This window comes from Hyperoodon ampullatus (genome assembly GCF_949752795.1).
Source record: "Hyperoodon ampullatus genome assembly, chromosome: 13".
In the NCBI taxonomy this organism is placed as follows: domain Eukaryota; kingdom Metazoa; phylum Chordata; class Mammalia; order Artiodactyla; family Ziphiidae; genus Hyperoodon; species Hyperoodon ampullatus.
Window position 1 is genome coordinate 76569252 of NC_136926.1, and position 20454 is coordinate 76589705.

Here is a 20454-nt window from a genome sequence, read left to right on the forward strand (position 1 = left end):
GGTACTATAGCTAATACATGATATTAGCAAAGTTGTAAGATACAAGATCAGTGAACAAAAGTGAATCATATTTCTGTATGCTAGCAACAAATAAACATTGAACTTTTAAAGATACCATTTACAAAAGTATCAAAAAATAGGAAATACTTAGGGATAAATCTGATAAAGGATTATACACTGAAAACTATTATACATGCTGAGAGAAAGTAAAGAAGATATAAGTGAAGAGATATATTGTGCTCATAAATCAGAAGATTCAATATTGTCAAAGTGTCAGTTTCAGCAAATTGATTTGTGTTTTCAGTGCAATCCCAGTCAAAATCTCACCAGCGTTTTTTGTAGAGATTAATTAGTTTATTCCAAAATTCATATGGAAATAACATAGTATAGCCAAAACAACTTTAATAAAGAAGAACAAAATTGGGGGACTTCAGCTACCTGACTTCAAGATATTGTAGCTTAGACAGTATCTTATTGGCATAAAGGTAGACAAATAGATCAATAGAACATAATAGAGAGTCAAGAGATTAATTTATGCATAGATGATCTTTTGATGTCTGACAGAATGCAAAGTAAATTTCATTCAGAAAGAACAGTCTTTTTTATAATTGGTACTGGAACATTTTGATATCTATAGACCTCCAAAAATGAATTTTAAAGCATACCTCACACCATCTACAAAAATTAATTCAAATGGATCATAGCTTAACTTCTAAAACCATAAGGCTCCTAGAAGAAAACATGGAAAAAATTCATTGCAACCTTGGAAGGTGGGCCAAGATTTCTTATATATGACACCAAAAGTATGGTGTTCTTCAGCAAAATTGTTCTCATCAGAATCAATAACTTCTGCTCTTTGAGAGACACTCTAAGCAAATGAAAAGGTAAGCCATAGATTGGGTGAAATATTTGCAACATATATGATAAAGGACTTTATCCAGAATGTTTAAAGAACTCTCTAAACTGAATAATAAGAAAACAGCCCAATTTTTAAAAGCATGGACAAAAAAATTTAAACAGATACTTCAACAGAGAACATATATGGATAGCAAATAAGCACATGAAAAAGGTGCTCAGCATCTTTAGTCATTAGGGAAATACAAATTAAGTCACAATGAGAATACCATAACACTTAATAGGATGTCTGAGACTGTACCAAGTCTTGGCAAAGATGTGGAGTAACTAGAAATCTCATCTTTGCTAGTGAGAATGCAAAATGGTACAGTCACTTTGGAACACTTTTTGGCAGTTTCTTTAAAAAGTTAAAACCTTCACCAACTATATGACCTGGTCATTCCATTCATGGATATTAAAATCCAAGAGAAATGAAAGCATATGTTCATGCAAAGACTCCTACACGATGTTCACAGCAGCTTTATTTATGGTAGCTAAAATCAGGGAAACAACCCAAATATACAAGAGCAGGCAGTTGAATAAAAAGTTTTAATATATCCTTATAGTAGAATACTACACAGCAACAAAAAGGAATGAACTGCTGACAGATACAACAACACAGATCAGTCTGAAAATCCTTAATCATTAATTTGGGTGAAAAAAAACAAACAAATAATAGTACTTGCTGTATGAATTTATAAAAAAATTCTAAGAAATGTAAACTATTATACAGTGACAGAAAACAGATCAGTATTTGCCTAGGAACAGGGCACATGTGAGGAATACGAGGGAAGGATTACAAAGGGGCCAAGAAAACTTTTGGGAGTGAACAAGTTCATCTTGTTGATTGTGGTGATCTATTCAGGGGTACACACAGATGTCAAAACTTATCAAATTGTACATTTTAAATTAGCTCATGGATTTAAATCATGCAGTTTATTGTGTTTTAATTATATACCTCAGTAAAGCTGTTTTTTATGAAAGGCAGTGGAAGTGCTCATCAATAACCTGTTCTTTAACCATTAAACAACATTTAGTGCTAATTTCAGATGGCCTAAAAGCAGAGCTATATAGAGCCCTCACTCCCCTCATGTTTAGTCTGTAGACAAAATGTAAGACTTTTTGCCCTGTTTTGTTTTTGATCATATACCCCGATTTTACCCTCTTAGTGGCACTTATCATTACCTGCAATTATCTCTTGTCTCCCTGACTAGACTATAAGTTTCTTGAAGCTAAAAGAATCTCTTGTTCATCTCTGTATCTGCATGTATAGTAAAACTCTGTAAATATTTATTGATAGTTTTTTCATATTTTTATCTGCATTCAATCATTGTCTTACTGTTCTTTGCTTCCCTCCTACCAGTTCTTTTATGATTTTTTACTTTCTATCCTTTCTTCCTGTTGTGCTATGAAATTTTTTTTTATTGTAAATAAGCGTTCTGTGTATTTTCAACTTCTCTCAGAATATCCTTTTTTTGCTTTAAATAACACTTGTCTCTTAACTGAGGACCCTGTTTCCTCTATTTTCCAAGTACGAGATGGTGGTGCCTCTCACAATCTAGAACCAGGATGTTTTCTCCCAGGATGTTTTCTCAATTGGAACATACACTTTGACATTACAACAAAATTATGATTATGTTGAATTTTCAAGATATTAGCAATAAGGGGACTTCCCCGGTGGTCCAGTGGTAAAGAATCCTCCTTCCAGTGCAGGGGATGGCGGTTTGATCCCTGGTCAGGGAACTAAGATCCCACATGCCGCGGGGCAACTAAGCCCATGTGCCACAACTACTGAGCCCGCATGCCACAAACTACAGAGCCCATGTGCTCTGGAGCCTGCACACCACAACTACAGAGAAGCCCAAGCACCAAAACAAAGAGCCCGCATGCCACAATGGAAGATCCCGCATGCCACACTAAGACCTGATGCAGCCCAAATAAAAAAAGATATTAGCAATAAGGAAAAGATAAATTTCAGGGGAGGAGCTTCAAGATGGCGGAAGAATAAGACACAGAGACCACCTTCCTCCCCACAAACACATCAGAAATACATCTACATGTGGAACAACCCCTACAGCACACATACTGAATGCTGGCAGAAGACCTCAGACCTCCCAAAAGACAAGAAACTCTCCACGTACCAGGGTAGAGACAAAAGAATAGGGAAGGGATGTGCACCAGTGGGAGGGAGCCTTGAAGGAGGAAAGGTTTCCACACACTACGAAGGCCCTTCACAGGCAGAGACTGCGGGTGGCGGAGGGGGGAAGCTTCAGGAGCCACGGAGGAGAGCGCAGCAACAGGGGTGCAGAGAGCAAAGCGGAGAGATTCCCGCACAGAGGATTGGTGCTGACCAGCACTCACCAGCCCGAGAGGCTTGTCTGCTCACCCTCCAGGGCGGGCGGGGCTGGGAGCTGAGGCTCGGGCTTCAGTCGGATCCCAGGAAGAGGACTGGGGTTGGCTGCGTGAACACAGCCTGAGGGGGCTTATGCGCCACAGCTAGCTGGGAGGGAGGCCGGGAAATAGTCTGGACCTGCCGAAGAGGCAAGAGATTTTTTCTTGCCTCTTGTTTCCTGGTGCACAAGGAGAGGGGATTAAGAGCGCCGCTTAAAGGAGCTCCAGAGAAAGGCACGAGCCGCGGCTATCAGCGCGGACCCCAGAGATGAGCATGGGATGCTAAGGCTGCTGCTGCCACCACCAAGAAGCCTGTGTGCAAGCACAGATCACTATCCACACCTCCCCTCCTGGGAGCCTGTGAAGCCCACCACTGCCAGGATCCCGTGATCCAGGGACAACTTCCCCAGGAGAACACACGGTGCACCTCAGGCTGCTGCAATGTCACACCGTCCTCTGCCAGCGCAGGCTCGCCCCGCATTCGTACCCCTCCCTCCCCCCGGCCTGAGTGAGCCGGAGCCCCCGAATCAGCTCCTCTTTTAACCCCGTCCTGTCTGAGCGAAGAACAGATGCCCTCAGGCAACCTACACGCAGAGGCGGGTCCAAATCCAAATCTGAACCCCTGGAGCTGTGCGAACAAAGAAGAGAAAGGGAAATTTCTCCCAGCAGCCTCAGGAGCAGCAGATTAAATCTACACAATCAACTTGATGTACGCTACATCTGTGGAATGCCTGAATAGACAACGAATCATGCCAAATTAAGGAGGTTGACTTTGGGGGCAACGATGTATTTTTTTTTTCACATTTTCTCTTTTTGTGAGTGTTTATGTGGATGCTTCTGTGTGATTTTGTCTGTGTAGCTTTGCTTTTACGATTTGTCCTAGGGTTCTGTCTGTCCATTTTTTTGTTGTTTTTTTTTATTGCTTTTCAAAAAATTTTCCTTAATAATTATTTTTTATTTTAATAACTTTATTTTATTTTATTTGATCTTCCTTCTTTCTTTCTTTTTTTTTCTCCCATTTATTCTGAGCTGTGTGGATGACAGGCTCTTGGTGCTCCAGCCAGGTGTCAGGGCTGTGCCTCTGAGGTGGGACAGCCAAAGTCAGAACACTGGTCTACAAGAGATCTCCCAGCTCCACATAATATCAAACGGCGAAAATCTCCCAGAGATCTCCATCTCAACGCCAAGACCCAGCTTCACTCAACGACCAGCAAGCTACAGTGCTGGACACGCTGTGCCAAACAACTAGCAACACAGGAACACAAAGCCACCCATTAGCAGAGAGGCTGCCTAAAATTATAATAAGGCCACAGACATCCCAAAACACACCACCAGACGTGGACCTACCCACCAGAGAGACAGGATCCAGGCTGACCCACCAGAACCCAGGCACTAGTCCCCTCCACCAGGAAGCCTACACAACCCACTGAACCAACCTTAGCCACTGGGGACACACACCAAAAACAATGGGAACTACGACCTGCAGCCTGCAAAAAGGAGACCCCAAACACAGTAAGTGAAGCAAACTGAGAAGACAGAGAAACAAACAGCAGATGAAGGAGCAAGGCAAAACCCACCAGACCTAACAAATGAAGAGGAAATAGGCAGTCTACCTGAGAAAGAATTCAGAATAATGATAGTAAAGATGATCCAAAGTCTTGGAAATAGAATGGAGAAAATACAAGAAACGTTTAACAAGGGCCTAGAAGACCTAAAGAGCAAACAAACAGTGATGAACAACACAATAAATGAAATTAAAAATTCTCTGGAAGGAATCAATAGCAGAATAACTGAGGCAGAAAAATGGATAAGTGACCTGGAAGATAAAACAGTGGAAATAACTACTGCAGAGCAAAATAAAGAAAAAAGAATGAAAAGAATTGAGGGCAGTGTCAGAGACCTCTGGGACAACATTAAACACACCAACATTCAAATTATAGGGGTCCCAGAAGAAGAAGAGAAAAAGAAAGGGAATGAGAAAATATTTGAAGAGATTATGGTTGAAAACTTCCCTAATACGGGAAAGGAAATAGTCAATCAAGTCCAGGAAGCACAGAGAGTCCCAGACAGGACAAATCCAAGGAGAACCACGCCAAGACACATATTAATCAAATTATCAGAGCTTCCCTGGTTGCGCAGTGGTTGAGAATCCGCCTGCTGATGCAGGGGACATGGGTTTGTGCCCCGGTCCGGGATGATCCCTCATGCCGCGGAGGGGCTGGGCCCGTGAGCCATGGCCGCCGAGCCTGTGCATCCGGAGCCTGTGCTCTGCAACGGGAGAGGCTACAGCAGTGAGAGGCCCGCGTACCAAAAAAATATATATATATATATATATATATCAAAAATCAAATACAAAGAAAAAATATTAAAAGCAACAAGGCAAAAACAACAAATAACACACAAGGGAATCCCCATAAGGTTATGAGCTGATCTTTCAGCAGAAACTCTGCAAGCCAGAAGGGAGTGGCAGGACATATTTAAAGTGATGAAGGAGAAAAACCTGCAACCAACATTACTTACCGAGCAAAGATCTCATTCAGATTTTTTTTTTTTTTTTTGCGGCACGCGGGCCTCTCACTGTTGTGGCCTCTCCCGTTGCGGAGCACGGGCTCCGGACACGCAGGCCCAGCAGCCATGGCTCACGGATCCAGCCGCTCCGCGGCATGTGGGATCCTCCTGGACCAGGGCACGAACCCGTGTCCCCTGCATCGGCAGGCGGACTCTCAACCACTGCGCCACCAGGGAAGCCCTCTCATTCAGATTTGATGGAGAAATTAAAACCTTTAGAGACAAGCAAAAGCTAAGAGAATTCAGCACCACCAAACTAAATTTACAACAAATACTAAAGGAACTTCTCTAGTCAGGAAACACAAGAAAAGGAAAAGACTTACAATAACAAACCCAAAACAATTACGAAAATGGTAATAGGAACGTACATACCAATAATTAACTTAAATGTGAATGGTTTAAATGCTCCAGCCAAAAGACATGGACTGGCTGAATGCATAAAAAACAAGACCTGTATATATGCTGTCTACAAGAGACCCACTTCAGACCTAGGGACACATACAGACTGAAAGTGAGGGGATGGAAAAAGATATTGCATGCAAATGGAAATCAAAAGAAAGCTGGAGAAGCAATTCTCATATCAGACAAAATAAACTTTAAAGCAAAGACTATTACAAGAGACAAAGAAGGACACTACATAATGATCAAGGGATCAATCCAAGAAGAAGATATAACAATTGTAAATATTTATTCACTCAGCACAGGAGTACCTCAATACATAAGGCAAATACTAACAGCCATAAAAGGGGAAATTGACAGTAACACAATCATAGTAGGGGACTTTAACACCCCACTTTCACCAATGGACAGATCATCCAAAATGAAAATAAATAAGGAAACAAGCTTTAAATGATACATTAAACAAGATGGACTTAATTGATATTTATAGAACATTCCATCCAAAAACAACAGAATACACATTCTTTTCAAGTGCTCATGGAACATTCTCCAGGATAGATTATATCTTGGGTCACAAATCAAGCCTTGGTAAATTTAAGAAAATTGAAATCGTATCAAGTATCTTTTCCCACCACAACGCTATGAGACTAGATATCAATTACAGGAAAAAATCTGCAAAAAATACAAACACGTGGAGGCTAAACAATACACTACTTAATAACTAAGAGATCACTGAAGAAATTAAAGAGGAAATCAAAAAATACCTAGAAACAAATGACAATGAAAACATGACGACCCAAAACCTATGGGATGCAGCAGAAGCAGTTCTAAGAGGGAAGTTTATAGCAATACAGTCGTACCTCAAGAAACAAGAAACATCTCAAGTAAACAACCTAACCTTACACCTAAAGCAGTTAGAGAAAGAAGAACAAAAAAACCCCAAAGTTAGCAAAAGGAAAGAAATCATAAAGATCAGATCAGAAATAAATGAAAATGAAATGAAGGAAACCATAGCAAAGACCAATAAAACTAAAAGCTGGTTCTTTGAGAAGATGAACAAAATTCATAAACCATTAGCCAGACTCATCAAGAAAAAAAGGGAGAAAACTCAATAGAATTAGAAATGAAAAAGGAGAAGGAACAACTGATACTACAGAAACACAAAGGATCATGAGAGATTACTACAAGCAACTATATACCAGTAAAATGGACAACCTGGAAGAAAAGGACAAATTCTTAGAAATGCACAACCTGCTGAGACTGAACCAGGAAGAAATAGAAAATAGGAACAGACCAATCAGAAGCACTGAAATTGAAACTGATTAAAAATCTTCCAACAAACAAAAGCCCAGGACCAGATGGCTTCACAGGCGAATTCTATCAAACATTTAGAGAAGAGCTAACACCTATCCTTCTCAAACTCTTCCAAAATATAGCAGAGGGAGGTACACTCCCAAACTCATTCTACGAGGCCACCATCACCCTGATACCAAAACCACACAAAGGTGTCTCAAAGAAAGAAAGCTACACGCCAATATCACTGATGAACATAGATGCAAAAATCCTCAACAAAATACTAGCAAACAGAATCCAACAGCACATTAAAAGGATCATACACCATGATCAAGTGGGGTTTTTCCCAGGAATGCAAGGATTCTTCAGTATACGCAAATCAATCAGTGTGATACACCATATTAACAAATTGAAGGAGAAAAACCATATGATCATTTCAATAGATGCAGAGAAAGCTTTCGACAAAATTCAACACCCATTTATGATAAAAACCCTCCAGAAAGTAGGCATAGAGAGAACTTACCTCAATATAATAAAGGCCATATATGAGAAACCCACAGGCAACATCGTCCTCAATGGTGAAACACTGAAACCCTTTCCCCTAAGATCAGGAACAAGACAAGGTTGCCCACTCTCACCACTATTGTTCAACATAGTTTTGGAAGTTTTAGCCACAGCAATCAGAGAAGAAAAAGAAATGAAAGGAATCCAAATTGGAAAAGAAGAAGTAAAGCTGTCACTGTTTGCAGATGACGTGATTCTATACATAGAGAATCCTAAAGATGCTACCAGAAAACTACTAGAGCTAATCAATGAATTTGGTAAAATAGCAGGATACAAAATTTATGCACAGAAATCTCTTGCATTCCTATACACTACTGATGAAAAATCTGAAAGTGAAATTAAGAAAACACTCCCATTTTACCATTGCAACGAAAAGAATAAAATATCTAGGAATAAACCTACCTAAGGAGACAGAAGACCTGTATGCAGAAAATTATAAGACACTGATGAAAGAAATTAAGGATGATACACCCAGATGGAGAGATATACCATCTTCTTCGATTAGAAGAATCAATATTGTGAAAATGACTCTACTACCCAAAGCAATCTACAAATTCAATGGAATCCTATCAAATTACCAATGGCATTTTTTACAGAACTAGAACAAAGGATCTTAAAATTTGTATGGAGACACAAAAGACCCCAAATAGCCAAAGCGGTCTTGAGGGAAGAATATGGAGCTGGAGGAATCAGGCTCCCGGACTTCAGAGTATACTACAAAGCTACAGTAATCAAGACAATATGGTACTGGCACAAAAAGAGAAATATAGATCAATGGAACAGGATAGAAAGCCCAGAGATAAACCCACACATCTATGGTCAACTAATCTATGACAAAGGAGGCAAGGGTATACAATGAAGAAAAGATAGTCTCTTCAATAAGTGGTGCTGGGAAACCTGGACAGCTACATGTAAAAGAGTGAAATTAGAACACTCCCTAACACCATACACAAAAATAAATTCAAAATGGATTAGAGACCTTAATGTAAGACCGGACACTATAAAACTCTTAGAGAAAAACATAGGAAGAACACTCTTTGACATAAATCACAGCAAGATCTTTTTTGATCCACCTCCTAGAGTAATGGAAATAAAAACAAAAATAAACAAATGGGGTCTAATGAAACTTAAAATCTTTTGCACAGCAAAGAAAACTACAAACAAGACGAAAAGACAACCCTTAGAATGGGAGAAAATATTTGCAAACGAATCTATGGACAAAGGATTAATCTCCTAATAATATAAACAGCTCATGGAGCTCAATATTAAAAAAACAAACAACCCAATCCAAAAATGGGCAGAAGACCTAAATAGACATTTCTCCAAAGGAGATGTACAGATTGCCAACAAACACATGAAAGGATGCTCAACATTATTAATCATTAGAGGAATGCAAATCAAAACTACAATGAGATATCATCTCACACCAGTCAGAATGGCCATCATCAAAAAAATCTACAAATAAGTGCTGGAGAGGGTGTGGAGTAAAGGGCACCCTCTTGCACTGTTGGTGGGAATGTAAATTGATACAGCCAGTATGGAGGTTCCTTAAGAAACTAAAAATAGAACTACTATATGACCCAGCAATCCCACTACTGGGCATATACCCTGAGAAAACCATAATTCAAAAAGAGTCATGTACCACAGTGTTCATTGCAGCTCTATTTACAATAGCCAGGACATGGAAGCAACCTAAGTGTCCATGAACAGATGAATGGATAAAGAAAATGTGGCACATATATACAGTGGAATATTATTCAGGCATAAGAAGAAACAAAATTTTGTTAGTTGTAGTGAGGTGGATGGACCTAGAGTCTGTCATACAGGGTGAAGTAAGAAAAACAAATACCGTATGCTAACACATATATATGGAATCTAAAACAAAAAAAATGGTCATGAAGAATCTAGGGGCAAGGTGGGAATAAAGACGCAGACCTACTAGAGAATTGACTTGAGGATCCAGGGAGGGGGTAGGGTAAGCTGGGACAAAGTGAGAGAGTGGCATGGACATATATACACTACCAAATGTAAAATAGATTGCTAGTGTGAAGCAGCTGCATAGCACAGGGAGATCAGCTCCGTGCTTTGTGACCACCTAGAGGGGTGGGATAAGGAGGGTGGGAGGGAGGGAGACACAAGAGGGAAGAGAGATGGGGACATATGTATAGGTATAACTGATTCACTTTGTTATAAAGCAGAAACTGACACACCATTGTAAAGCAATTATACTCCAATAAAGATTTTTAAAAATATATATATAAATTTCAAAAATGCAAGATAAAACTGCCACATAGATTTTTTTTATATTATTTTTTTTTATCTTTTAGGATTTTGAACTATGGGATGATGTAGGATTAAACATTCCAAAACCTCCAGACTTATTGCAACTCTACCGAGATTTTGGAAATCATCAAGTGACTGGGAAAGATCTTGTGGATGTGGCCAGTGGTGTAGAAGAAGATGAATTAGAGGCTCTGACACCAATTTTAGGCAACCTTCCTTCAAGCCTTGAAACTCCTGCTACTGTAGAGGTGAGAGGTATTAACTAAGTAATCCAGTCCACAAAAAGTATTTAAACCACATAAAAGCATACTATGAGATTTTGAGTTTCTGTTTTTCTCCCATTTTGATTTTAGAACTCCTTGCTAGTAAAGAAATTAGAAGATAAAATTAGTTTATTAAATAGTGAGAAATGGTCTTTGATGGAAGAAATCAGAAGACTTGAAAGGTTAGTACTTAATCATTATTTCTAAAAAACCTCTTAAAGTTTTTAAAGAAATTGACAGATTATATAAATATATAAAATAACATTTCAGTTGTAAGACATAATTTTTCATATCCTAATACTTCTGGAAAAAAGTCTTAGAGTTGCTTATATACTTAAAGTGTCCTTTTTCCCCCAAAAAGTTGTCCCCGTAATAATCATGTAATTGCATATGTCTTGGAACCAAGAAATAAGATATTTTTTATTTTCTCCAAGTTGTATCAGTAGTAATAAAATAGCTTTTCATGTTAGTGTTGTACATATTTCCCATTCATTATTTTATTTAATTCTTAATTCTGTAGAATTTTCCCCATTTTGCAAATGAAGAAAGTTAAGTGCTAATCCAAAGCATAGTTTATAAAACCATTTTTATACTTTTTAAGAGTTTGTAGCTGCACTTCTAGGTATATGAAGCATCAGTGTATATGGTGCAGAAAAGATTAATCAGTTGCCAAACCACTTTCTATTAATATGTTATACTTTTAAGCCATTAAACCCATTATGAGGTTTATGCTATTGCCAAAGTTTTAAAAAATACAGTTATTCTCTGATAATTTCTCTTTCTTTCTACAGTGAAATGGACTTCCTCAAAAATGAACACTTTGCCAGCCCTGTAGTTTGTGACTCTGTTCAGCCTTCTTTGGATCAGTCTCCCCACAAAGACTCTGAAGACAGTGGACAGAATTCAGTTATAAATATTTCTGACATGGGAGAAAACAAGGATCTTTCAAAATCAGATGAAATTGATTCCACTATTCCTAAAGAGAATTTCCCGCATTCTTTCCCCAGGAGAGAAAGAGAAGGAATGCCATCTTCTTCTCCATCAAATAAAAACACAGTCCATTTTGATAAACCCAATAGGTTAGTATGCATCCTGTGTTTTGAAATGCATCTTTCAGCTATTTAGGACATTGTCAAAATAGAAGAGTTTCAGTTCTTATTTTGCAGATCAGATGTATGAATTTTTATGTTTGGCATGAACTTAACACATAGCAAAGTCCATGTCACCAAAAAAAAAAAAATCATAAGTAATTACTAAGTTAAATTGTATTAACAAGGAATAGACCATAAATGAGATAGGTCCTATCTTAGCCTAGTACTTAAACACGTAAATAATATGTATGTTTTATGTGCTGTATTTTACCCAGTGCTTTTTACCTTTTCTGTATTCCACAGTCATTATCAGACTCAGTAGAAGGTTTTGGTACTGAATAGTTGCCTGTACTAAAGAGGGGATTAGCTATTAATCTTAGGCCTTTTTCCTGTGTCTGCTTCCATTACTAATATTGTATCATTAATATTCTCTTAATTCATTTAGTTTTTATTGGATTGCAGTGATTGAACTCAGATGACAAAAGCATGGTCCCTTGCCCGTCATGATTATGTTTTCCAGTAGAGGAGACAAAATGTGTTTAAAATTATTTTACATTTTAATGTGAAAAATGTTAAGAAAGGAACATTTACTGAGTTCTTTTTTATATGTCAGGCACAGTTCTACACGCTTTACGTATACTAACTTAGTTAATCCTCACAAATTACCCTATGGTGCATTCTGAGCCACAAAGCCATGCTTCCTCCTCCTCCTATTAAATGGAGGAATATTATACCAAGTGTTGGGATGTAATAGGAAAACATGACTAATTTGTTTTAGGCGTAAAGGTACTCGTTATTAGTGACAAGTATTTGATTTTTTTTTTCCCAAGCAAATCTTTCCACTCATGTGCCACAACTTTCTGTGTACCTGCTTAAGTGCGTGTGTGTGTGCGTGTGTGTATTTTTAGGTATTATGGGGGTTGAAATAGACATAGCCCAATCCTCAAAGTGCATTTAATCTAATATGGTTAAGATAACAGTCATAAAAATGATATTCAATAACAGTGGCATTCATAATAGTTCTTAGTGTTTTAGAGTACTTCCATATATCTCCTTTGATACACCAAAGCCACTCTCTGGAGAAAGATGACTGTTAAATTTCTTCAACTAATTTTTTTAGCTCTTAACTATATGTCAGGCAGTCTCAACGAGGAGTATAATGGTAACCAAACATATGGTCATCCCTTCGGTTACAAACCTTACAGTATGAGAGAGGTCGACAGACAATTATAAGTATGAAGAGTAGTAATATAAGAGAAGTTCACCTTGCTTTGGGAACACACAGTCAGGGCACCTAACCTAGTCATCAGAGCAGGAAAGATTTCAGGGAAGAAGTATTATCTAACTTTAGACCTGATGACTAAGTAGTAGTTAACCAGACAAAGAAATAAGACGAAGTGTTCCCACAAAGAGAGAACAGCATGTGCAGGGAGAACACTGCACTTTGGGAGCTAAGAGAATTTATTAAGGTTGAAGCAAAGAATGCAAGTGAGAAGAATGACAGGAGATGAAGTTGGAGAATTAAGCAAAGACTAAGTCATATAAGCCGTGTTAACTCATTTTAGAGAGTTGGGACGTGATGGCATCTAAGTTTTAGAAAGAGTCCTCTAGGGTAGAGGTAATTGGAGGGTAGCAAGACTGGAAGAAAGGAGACTAATAGGATATATCTATTGGAAGAATCCAAGTAAGAAATGATTGAATTTCCTGTATTAGAAGGAAGTGGATAGATATACAAGATAGTTAGAAAGTAAAAGATTGATTGGATTAGGAGATTAAAAGAAAGGGAAGGATAAAGGCTTTCTGGCTTAGGCAATTGGATGCATTATAGCTCCCTCCACTGAAAGAATATGGGAGGGGAAACATAACGAGCAAATAGGCTTAAGCTTTGGCACACTAACTCCACAATGAGATGTTACTGGGGGCCACTTTGTGGTGTATACTAAATAACCTCTATTATGTAACTTTGGTGTTAGCCCTTTTCTTTGTAGATAGAGCACATAAAATACAACTCGTAGTTATAATATTATGAATACTATTATGTAGAGACCAGTGTTGTTTTAAAAATGTAAGTGTTTTAACCTTTTTTATTAAACATAAATAGGCTAATATTTTCAGTTACAAAAATACTTCCTTTGAGAAATACCATGAATGTTGAACAAGCCTCTCCTTCATTTATCTTTAATTTTTAATTCTTTTACGTGGGTTTCTAACATTAAGGATTATCATTATCATTATATAGATCTGTAAAACTTCTCAGCAACATACGAGGTCAACCTTTTTATCCACTGTTTACCTTTCTGGGGTCATAGAGAATTAGGGAAGAAAAAAAAAATCCTCATTTCAGGTTTTACAAACACTTTCTGTGGTCATTGACCTGCCATACCACTTCAGGTTTAATCCACTAACATTTATAAGTCATTCATTCCCATAACATCAAGCTCTTTTAAGATCAGCATCTATTGCTGATTTCTTTTCCTCAGTATAATTTTCCACTGAAGTGACCTTTAAGTCTTTTGTGGCTGAGATATTCAGTTAACATTTGTGGGGTAGGGTTCATGCAAGGATGGGAATTATAACCTGCAACTTACTTTCTCCTTAAATGCCAGTGGTAACTATTTGGTATTGTCCCATTTTCATTCAATATTTTCTTCTAGGAAGTTGTCTCCTGCTTTCCATCAAGCACTACTCTCTTTCTGTCGAATGTCAGCAGATAGTCGTTTAGGATCAGAGGTAAATTATACCAGATTCTTTCAAACTTTCTTAAAACATTCCGTTTTTCTTCTTAGCGTCTTACCCAAAAATAATTGTGATAAGACTCTATTTCAAGTACAAATCTATTATTTAAAATAATGCTCTAAGAAATAGTTCCTAAAATTTTAAACTTTTAAGGGAAGTAGTTGATTATTTTTGTCTTTAGGTTAAAGCTTTGTTTAGTATTAAAGTGGCCTTTTACATTCTAGTTTTAATTTGTTATGTCTACCAACATATGGTTATATGCCTCTCTATGGTATAATTCAGAAAACCAAATCAAGTGTACATATTGTTTATAATTTCAGTTATTTTTAGATTACTCTACATTTAATTTCATTCGGATTGTCTTTTTTTTCCCCCACCTTCATGCTCTATGCTTTATATAAGTTTGAACAAATATTTGTGATTCCAGAAATAACTGATACGGTCCTGCTTCAGGGTCAGGGTGAGGGTATTATTTCAGCAGTTAACATGAAATTACATTGAAAAATACCTAACACACACTAAGCATTATGTTACATGTCATCTCATTTAATCTGCATTTTAATTTGCAAACTTACAAAGTAGATAATATTAGTCTAATTTTCCAGATAAGGAAATTTTAGACAAGTCCCATAACTTTCCCAGTGTTAGACAGCTACCCAGGTCTATATGATTGTAAAGCCTAACGGCAGAGTATTTGCATTGGTATCAGGAGCTGAACAACCTACCTCTGCAAAGTGAATCTAAACTTAGGTTATTTAGATGCATAAATCAAAAGTATTATTTCCTTTTGATGCTGACAAAAAGCTGTAAACTTCAAATGTCTACAAAGAAACCAGGCAGGTCTCATAATATGATGAAGCAAGAGGGTAATAATAAGGAGTGGTGGGTACTGTAGTAAATTCGAACTTACATCCTTTGCCTAAATCTTCCAGGTGATTGCTTCTGTGTGTGTGTGAGGGCCCAAGGATAGTGCCATTGCTAGACTGTATATCACCTTTGTGCAAATTAAAATGATACTCCTTACTTTTGGTGGATAAATACCTGGCGTGGCAAATGAGTGCCTATTGGATGTCAGCCCCACTTACCATTTAGGCTGATTCTCTGTGCAAGGCATAGCCGATAACAGTCTTTTTCAAGAGAAGCTGGGCATCTGGATTTTTTTTTTTTTTTGGTTGTCTGTAATTTTCTTTCTTTTTTTTTTAACATCTTTATCGGAGTATAATTGCTTTACAATGGTGTGTTAGTTTCTGCTGTATAACAATGTGAATCAGCTATACATATACATATATCCCCATATCTCTTCCCTCGTGTGTTTCCCTCCCGCCCTCCCTATCCCACCCCTCTAGGTGGTCACAAAGCACGGAGCTGATCTCCCTGAGCTACGCGGCTGCTTCCCACTAGCAATCTATTTTACATTTGGTAGTGTATATATGTCCATGCCACTCTCCCACTTCGTCCCAGCTTACCCTTCCCCCTCCCTGTGTCCTCAAGTCCATTCTCTACATCTGCATCTTTATTCCTGTCCTACCCCTAGGTTCGGATTGATTGTCTTTGATTTCAGAGTTTATTAGCTCTCAGATTTGTTTTCCTCAAGTCCTTTGTAACTGTTGTTGCAGGCTTATCTTCAGAGGGTTTTTTTCTTCTTTTCTCCTATCTTTATACTCACTCCTCCCTTTCTAGCTGTCTTATGGTTGATTCCACTTCACCTCTTTTGGGCTTATGTCCCACAATGTCATTAAGAATATGAAAGAGCTGGAGGATGGTTTGGGTGCAATCTGGCAATCCTCATTGTAAGACTGGGTCAGCCCGCTTGGACTTCCCTTGCATGCAGCTTCATTATACAAACTACTCTTTCACCTTAGGCAAAGCCTGTAGCTTTCTGGGCACCTTTTCCCCAAGAACAAAATTAAAAACCGTTGAAGCTGCCCCAGTCCTGTGTTATCCCTGTTTGTTCCCAGAACTGAAACCTTGTAAGCCTCTCTGTCTTCACCCTTGCTTCTTAACCGTGTTTTAAATCCATTTCTGGTCTATAAAAATGTTTATCCCGTTAGGGATTACAGTTGTTCTTATTGTTGTTTTTATCATCATCATCATCAATTGTAATTTTGGATGTGTGTTTGGAACAGAGGTGACAGGGTCCAAAGCATAAACTTTAAGTACAATACCATCATGCACAGAAGTTCTCCAGTGTCATCATTTATTAATCCTTTGGTCTTCTAGGTGTCTCGGATTGCAGACAGTGAGAAAAGTGTTATGTTAATGCTGGGGCGCTGCCTGCCACACATTGTTCCTAATGTGCTGTTGGCAAAGAGAGAGGTGAGACACATAAAAGTATTTTCATTCCCCAGATCTCATCATGTTGTCCATTTTTTGTCATTTTGAAGTTTAGTGTTATATTTTTATTTTGTTAAAGTCTATTACTTGCAATCATATTCTTACTTTTGTGCATGCATCTCTGCTCCTAGAGAATGGTTTTACACCTCTGTCAGGTGAGTTCAGTAAAACTGCATGCTATTCACGTTTTCCAATTTTGCTTAAAGCATCATTAGCTTTTGCAGCACTAACTATTACTGTAGGTCCATTTATGTGCCATGAACACTGTCTGTTTTTTACATTACCAGTTAACTAATTTATTTTATCTCTGCTCATGATATGCGTGATTTGTCTTCAGAAATAGACATGCTTTGTATTGAACATTCACAGGGACTAATAATGTAACTTTTCGTAAACTTAGTTACCTATTATTAATGTTAGTTTTATTGTATTTGTTTGACAGTAATTACACTTGTCTTAGGATGATAGGATAGTTATAATATTGTCTACAATAACTTTTGAAAGTACCTTTTTTGTTTTTCTTGTAGCTCACCTGTTATTGACAGATGCTTTAAATGTCCAAAATAAAGTAGTAAATTTATTTTAGTACACATTGCCTATGTTATAAGCCATAAATACTGTAGAAAGTTATTTTTAGAGTTATATTTAGCCAATGAAAGATTAATGAAAAGTTATCTGTAATCTCATTTAAATGACAGTAAATGATTTATTTGCAAACAAGTTTAATTATTTATTTGAATTATGCAATTTATGAAATCAATTTTCAGTTCAGACATTTTTTTAATGGGTTAAGAATATTTTAGAATGTGTCATAAAAGTTTCTTTTGTTATCCTCTTAATATTTACCACCGGTTTTAATCATAATTCACGGGACCTACAGTATGATAGGTACACAATGCATTGGCAAAACCCATGTAGAGCTTATCCTTAATTATCTGTTCAGCACAAGAAATTTGTACTGATCCTCAAGAAAATGTATGTGTAGAGCTTAAAAATTTTTTTATACCTACAGGTATTTTTAATTTAAAAAAGATAAACATGACTGTTTTCTTACTGATGGTTTTATTTTACCTAATATTTAAAAATAGCTCTGAGACATTAATAAGTATGGAAATTTTTCTATGTCTTGAAGGATCAGTGTCCAATTTCAGATTGTTTTGCAGTTCTGCCTGGCAGAATGGTGTTTGAGCTTCTTTTCCTTTTTCAGCTTGTAACATAATCCATGCAGTGCATTAATGTTTGCATCCCTTTTACTATGTTTCCTTAATATAATCTTTAAAATATCACAGAAACCTAATTGTTATGAGATGCAGTTTAAGCTTTTTTATTTTGATTTTCCCTTTTTTAATCATAAGAAACTACCACTAAAATCTGATTGTACTGCATGAAGTATTTATAAATTTGCATCATCAGTAATCAGATATATATATAAATATATATGTAAACATATTTATATATACACATATATTTTATTTGTGGTATGATGTTTACTTTTTGGCTGATTTTAAGGTTTTTATATTTTAAAATATTTATATACTTATAATTTCATGAAGAATTGATCATTTATCTTTGTTTACTTAATTATTTGTACTTTATTCTGTTTTACCAGAAGATTTACCATTTATTATATACCAAAGTTGTATTCCCTCAAAATTAAATTGGTAAATAATGAAGTATACCTTGCCTTTCTTTGAAACTAATCCCAGGGCATAAAAGGTCAAAACTTTTATTTCATTTTATCCTTTGATATTGGATTACTTGTATTTAATATTTTACCCTAGTTCCTTATATCTATATTTTTAAAAAGGTCTTGTGATTGAAGGATTAATATTTTTATTTTCTCTTATTTCTCAAGTTTTATGTGTTCTCTTATCAGTATAAACCTTTTTATTGATATGTAAATACAATTTAAATGTCTCTTAGTAAACTGATTGATCATAGCAATATCCTAGGTAATTAAAAAAATAAAACATTATAAACAGGTTTTAAGGTTTGAATAAATAATATATTCACATGGTTTAACATCTTTTAAATATAAAAAGATGTACAACAAAAACTTGTCTTCCCTTGTCCCTGAGCCACCATCCTACATGCAATAAATTTTATTAGCTTCTAGTGTATTCTTTCAACTTCTTTGCCCATTTTTTGAGTGGATTGTTTGCCTTTAAATTGTAAGAGTTGTTACAATTCTGGATATTAAACCCTTACCTCATACATGATTTGCAAATATTTTCTCCCATCCTATAGGTTTTCTTTTCACATTGTTGATAATATCCTTAGATGGACAAATGTTTTTCATTTTTATGAAATCTGATCTCTCTATTTTTTTCTTTTGTTGCTTGAGTTTTTGGTATCAATCTAAGAATCCATTACCAAATCTGAACTCAGAAAGATTTATTCCTGTGTTTTCTTCTAATAGTTTTATACCTTTAGCTCTTATATTTAGGTCATTGATCCACTTGGAGTTTGTTTTTTTTTTTTAAATATATGGAGTGAGGCAGGAGTCCAAAACTTTATTCTTTTCATTTAGTTATCCAGATATCCCAGCACCATTTGTTGAACAGAAAGTTGTTTCCCTAATGAATGATCATGGCACCTTTGCCAAAAATCAGTTCAGTGTCGATGTTTGGATTCATTTCTATACTTTCAATTCTGTACCATTGGTCTTTGTGTTTATCTTTATGCCCATTCCACTCTATTCTGATTACTGTAGCTTTATAGTAAGTTTTGAAATTGGGAAGAATGAGTCCTCCGGCTTTGTTTTCTTTTTCAATATCGTTTAGCCATATAGGGCCCCTTTCAGTTCCATATGAATTTGATGCTCAGTTTTGATTTCTGCCATAAAGGTCATTTGAATTTTGATAGGGATTGCACTGAATCTGTAGATCACTTTGGGGAATATTGACATTCAAACAACATTAAGTCTTGCCATTTATGAACATGAGATTCTTTACAGTTATTTATGTCTTTCAGCAATGTTTTGTAGTTTTTCACTTCCATGTTAAAATTTATTTCTAAGTATTTTATTCTCATGGATGCTATTGTAAATGAAATTGTTTCCTTAATTTCCTTTTCAGCTTGTTCATTGCTGGTATATAGAAACAGAACTGACATTTGTATGTTGATCTTGTAACTTGAAACTTTGCTGAATTTGTTTATTAGCTCTAGTAGTTTTTTGTGGATTCTATGACATTTATATAGAATCATGTTATCTGCAAACAGAGACATTTTGCTTCTTTCTTTCCAATTGGGATAGCTTTTATTTCTTCCTCTTACTTAATTACTTTGGTTAGGACTGCCAATACAATTTTTTTTATTAGTTTCTGCTTTATAACAAAGTGAACCAGTTATACCTATACATCTGTTCCCATATCCCTTCCCTCTTGCGTCTCCCTCCCTCCCACCCTCCCTTTCCCACCCCTCCAGGCAGTCACAATGCACCAAGCTGATCTCCCTATGCTATGTGGCTGCTTCCCACTAGCTATCTATTTTACATTTGGTACTGTATATATGTCCATGCCTCTCTCTCACTTCGTCCCAGCTTACTCTTCCCCCTCCCCATATCCTCAAGTCCATTCTCTAGTAGGTCTGTGTCTTTATTCCCACCTTGCCCCTAGGTTCTTCATGACCTTTTTTTT

General features: G+C 36.7%; 1 protein-coding gene across 6 annotated transcripts in view; it reads left to right on the forward strand.

Annotated features, from left to right (window-relative positions):
• Positions 1-20454, forward strand: part of RELCH (RAB11 binding and LisH domain, coiled-coil and HEAT repeat containing) — a gene marked incomplete at its 5' end in the record, with an annotated part of 122022 nt that overhangs the window by 30161 nt on the left and 71407 nt on the right. For 5 of the 6 annotated variants that reach the window (XM_079718046.1, XM_079718050.1, XM_079718047.1 and 2 more), the window contains 5 exons: positions 10437-10640; positions 10746-10837; positions 11447-11734; positions 14401-14476; positions 16703-16798. In XM_079718046.1, coding sequence (XP_079574172.1) covers positions 10437-10640; positions 10746-10837; positions 11447-11734; positions 14401-14476; positions 16703-16798 — 756 coding nt within the window. Of the gene's footprint in view, positions 1-10436; positions 10641-10745; positions 10838-11446; positions 11735-14400; positions 14477-16702; positions 16799-16947; positions 16972-20454 lie in introns of all 6 variants that reach the window. The other variant, XM_079718045.1, reaches the window with a different exon arrangement.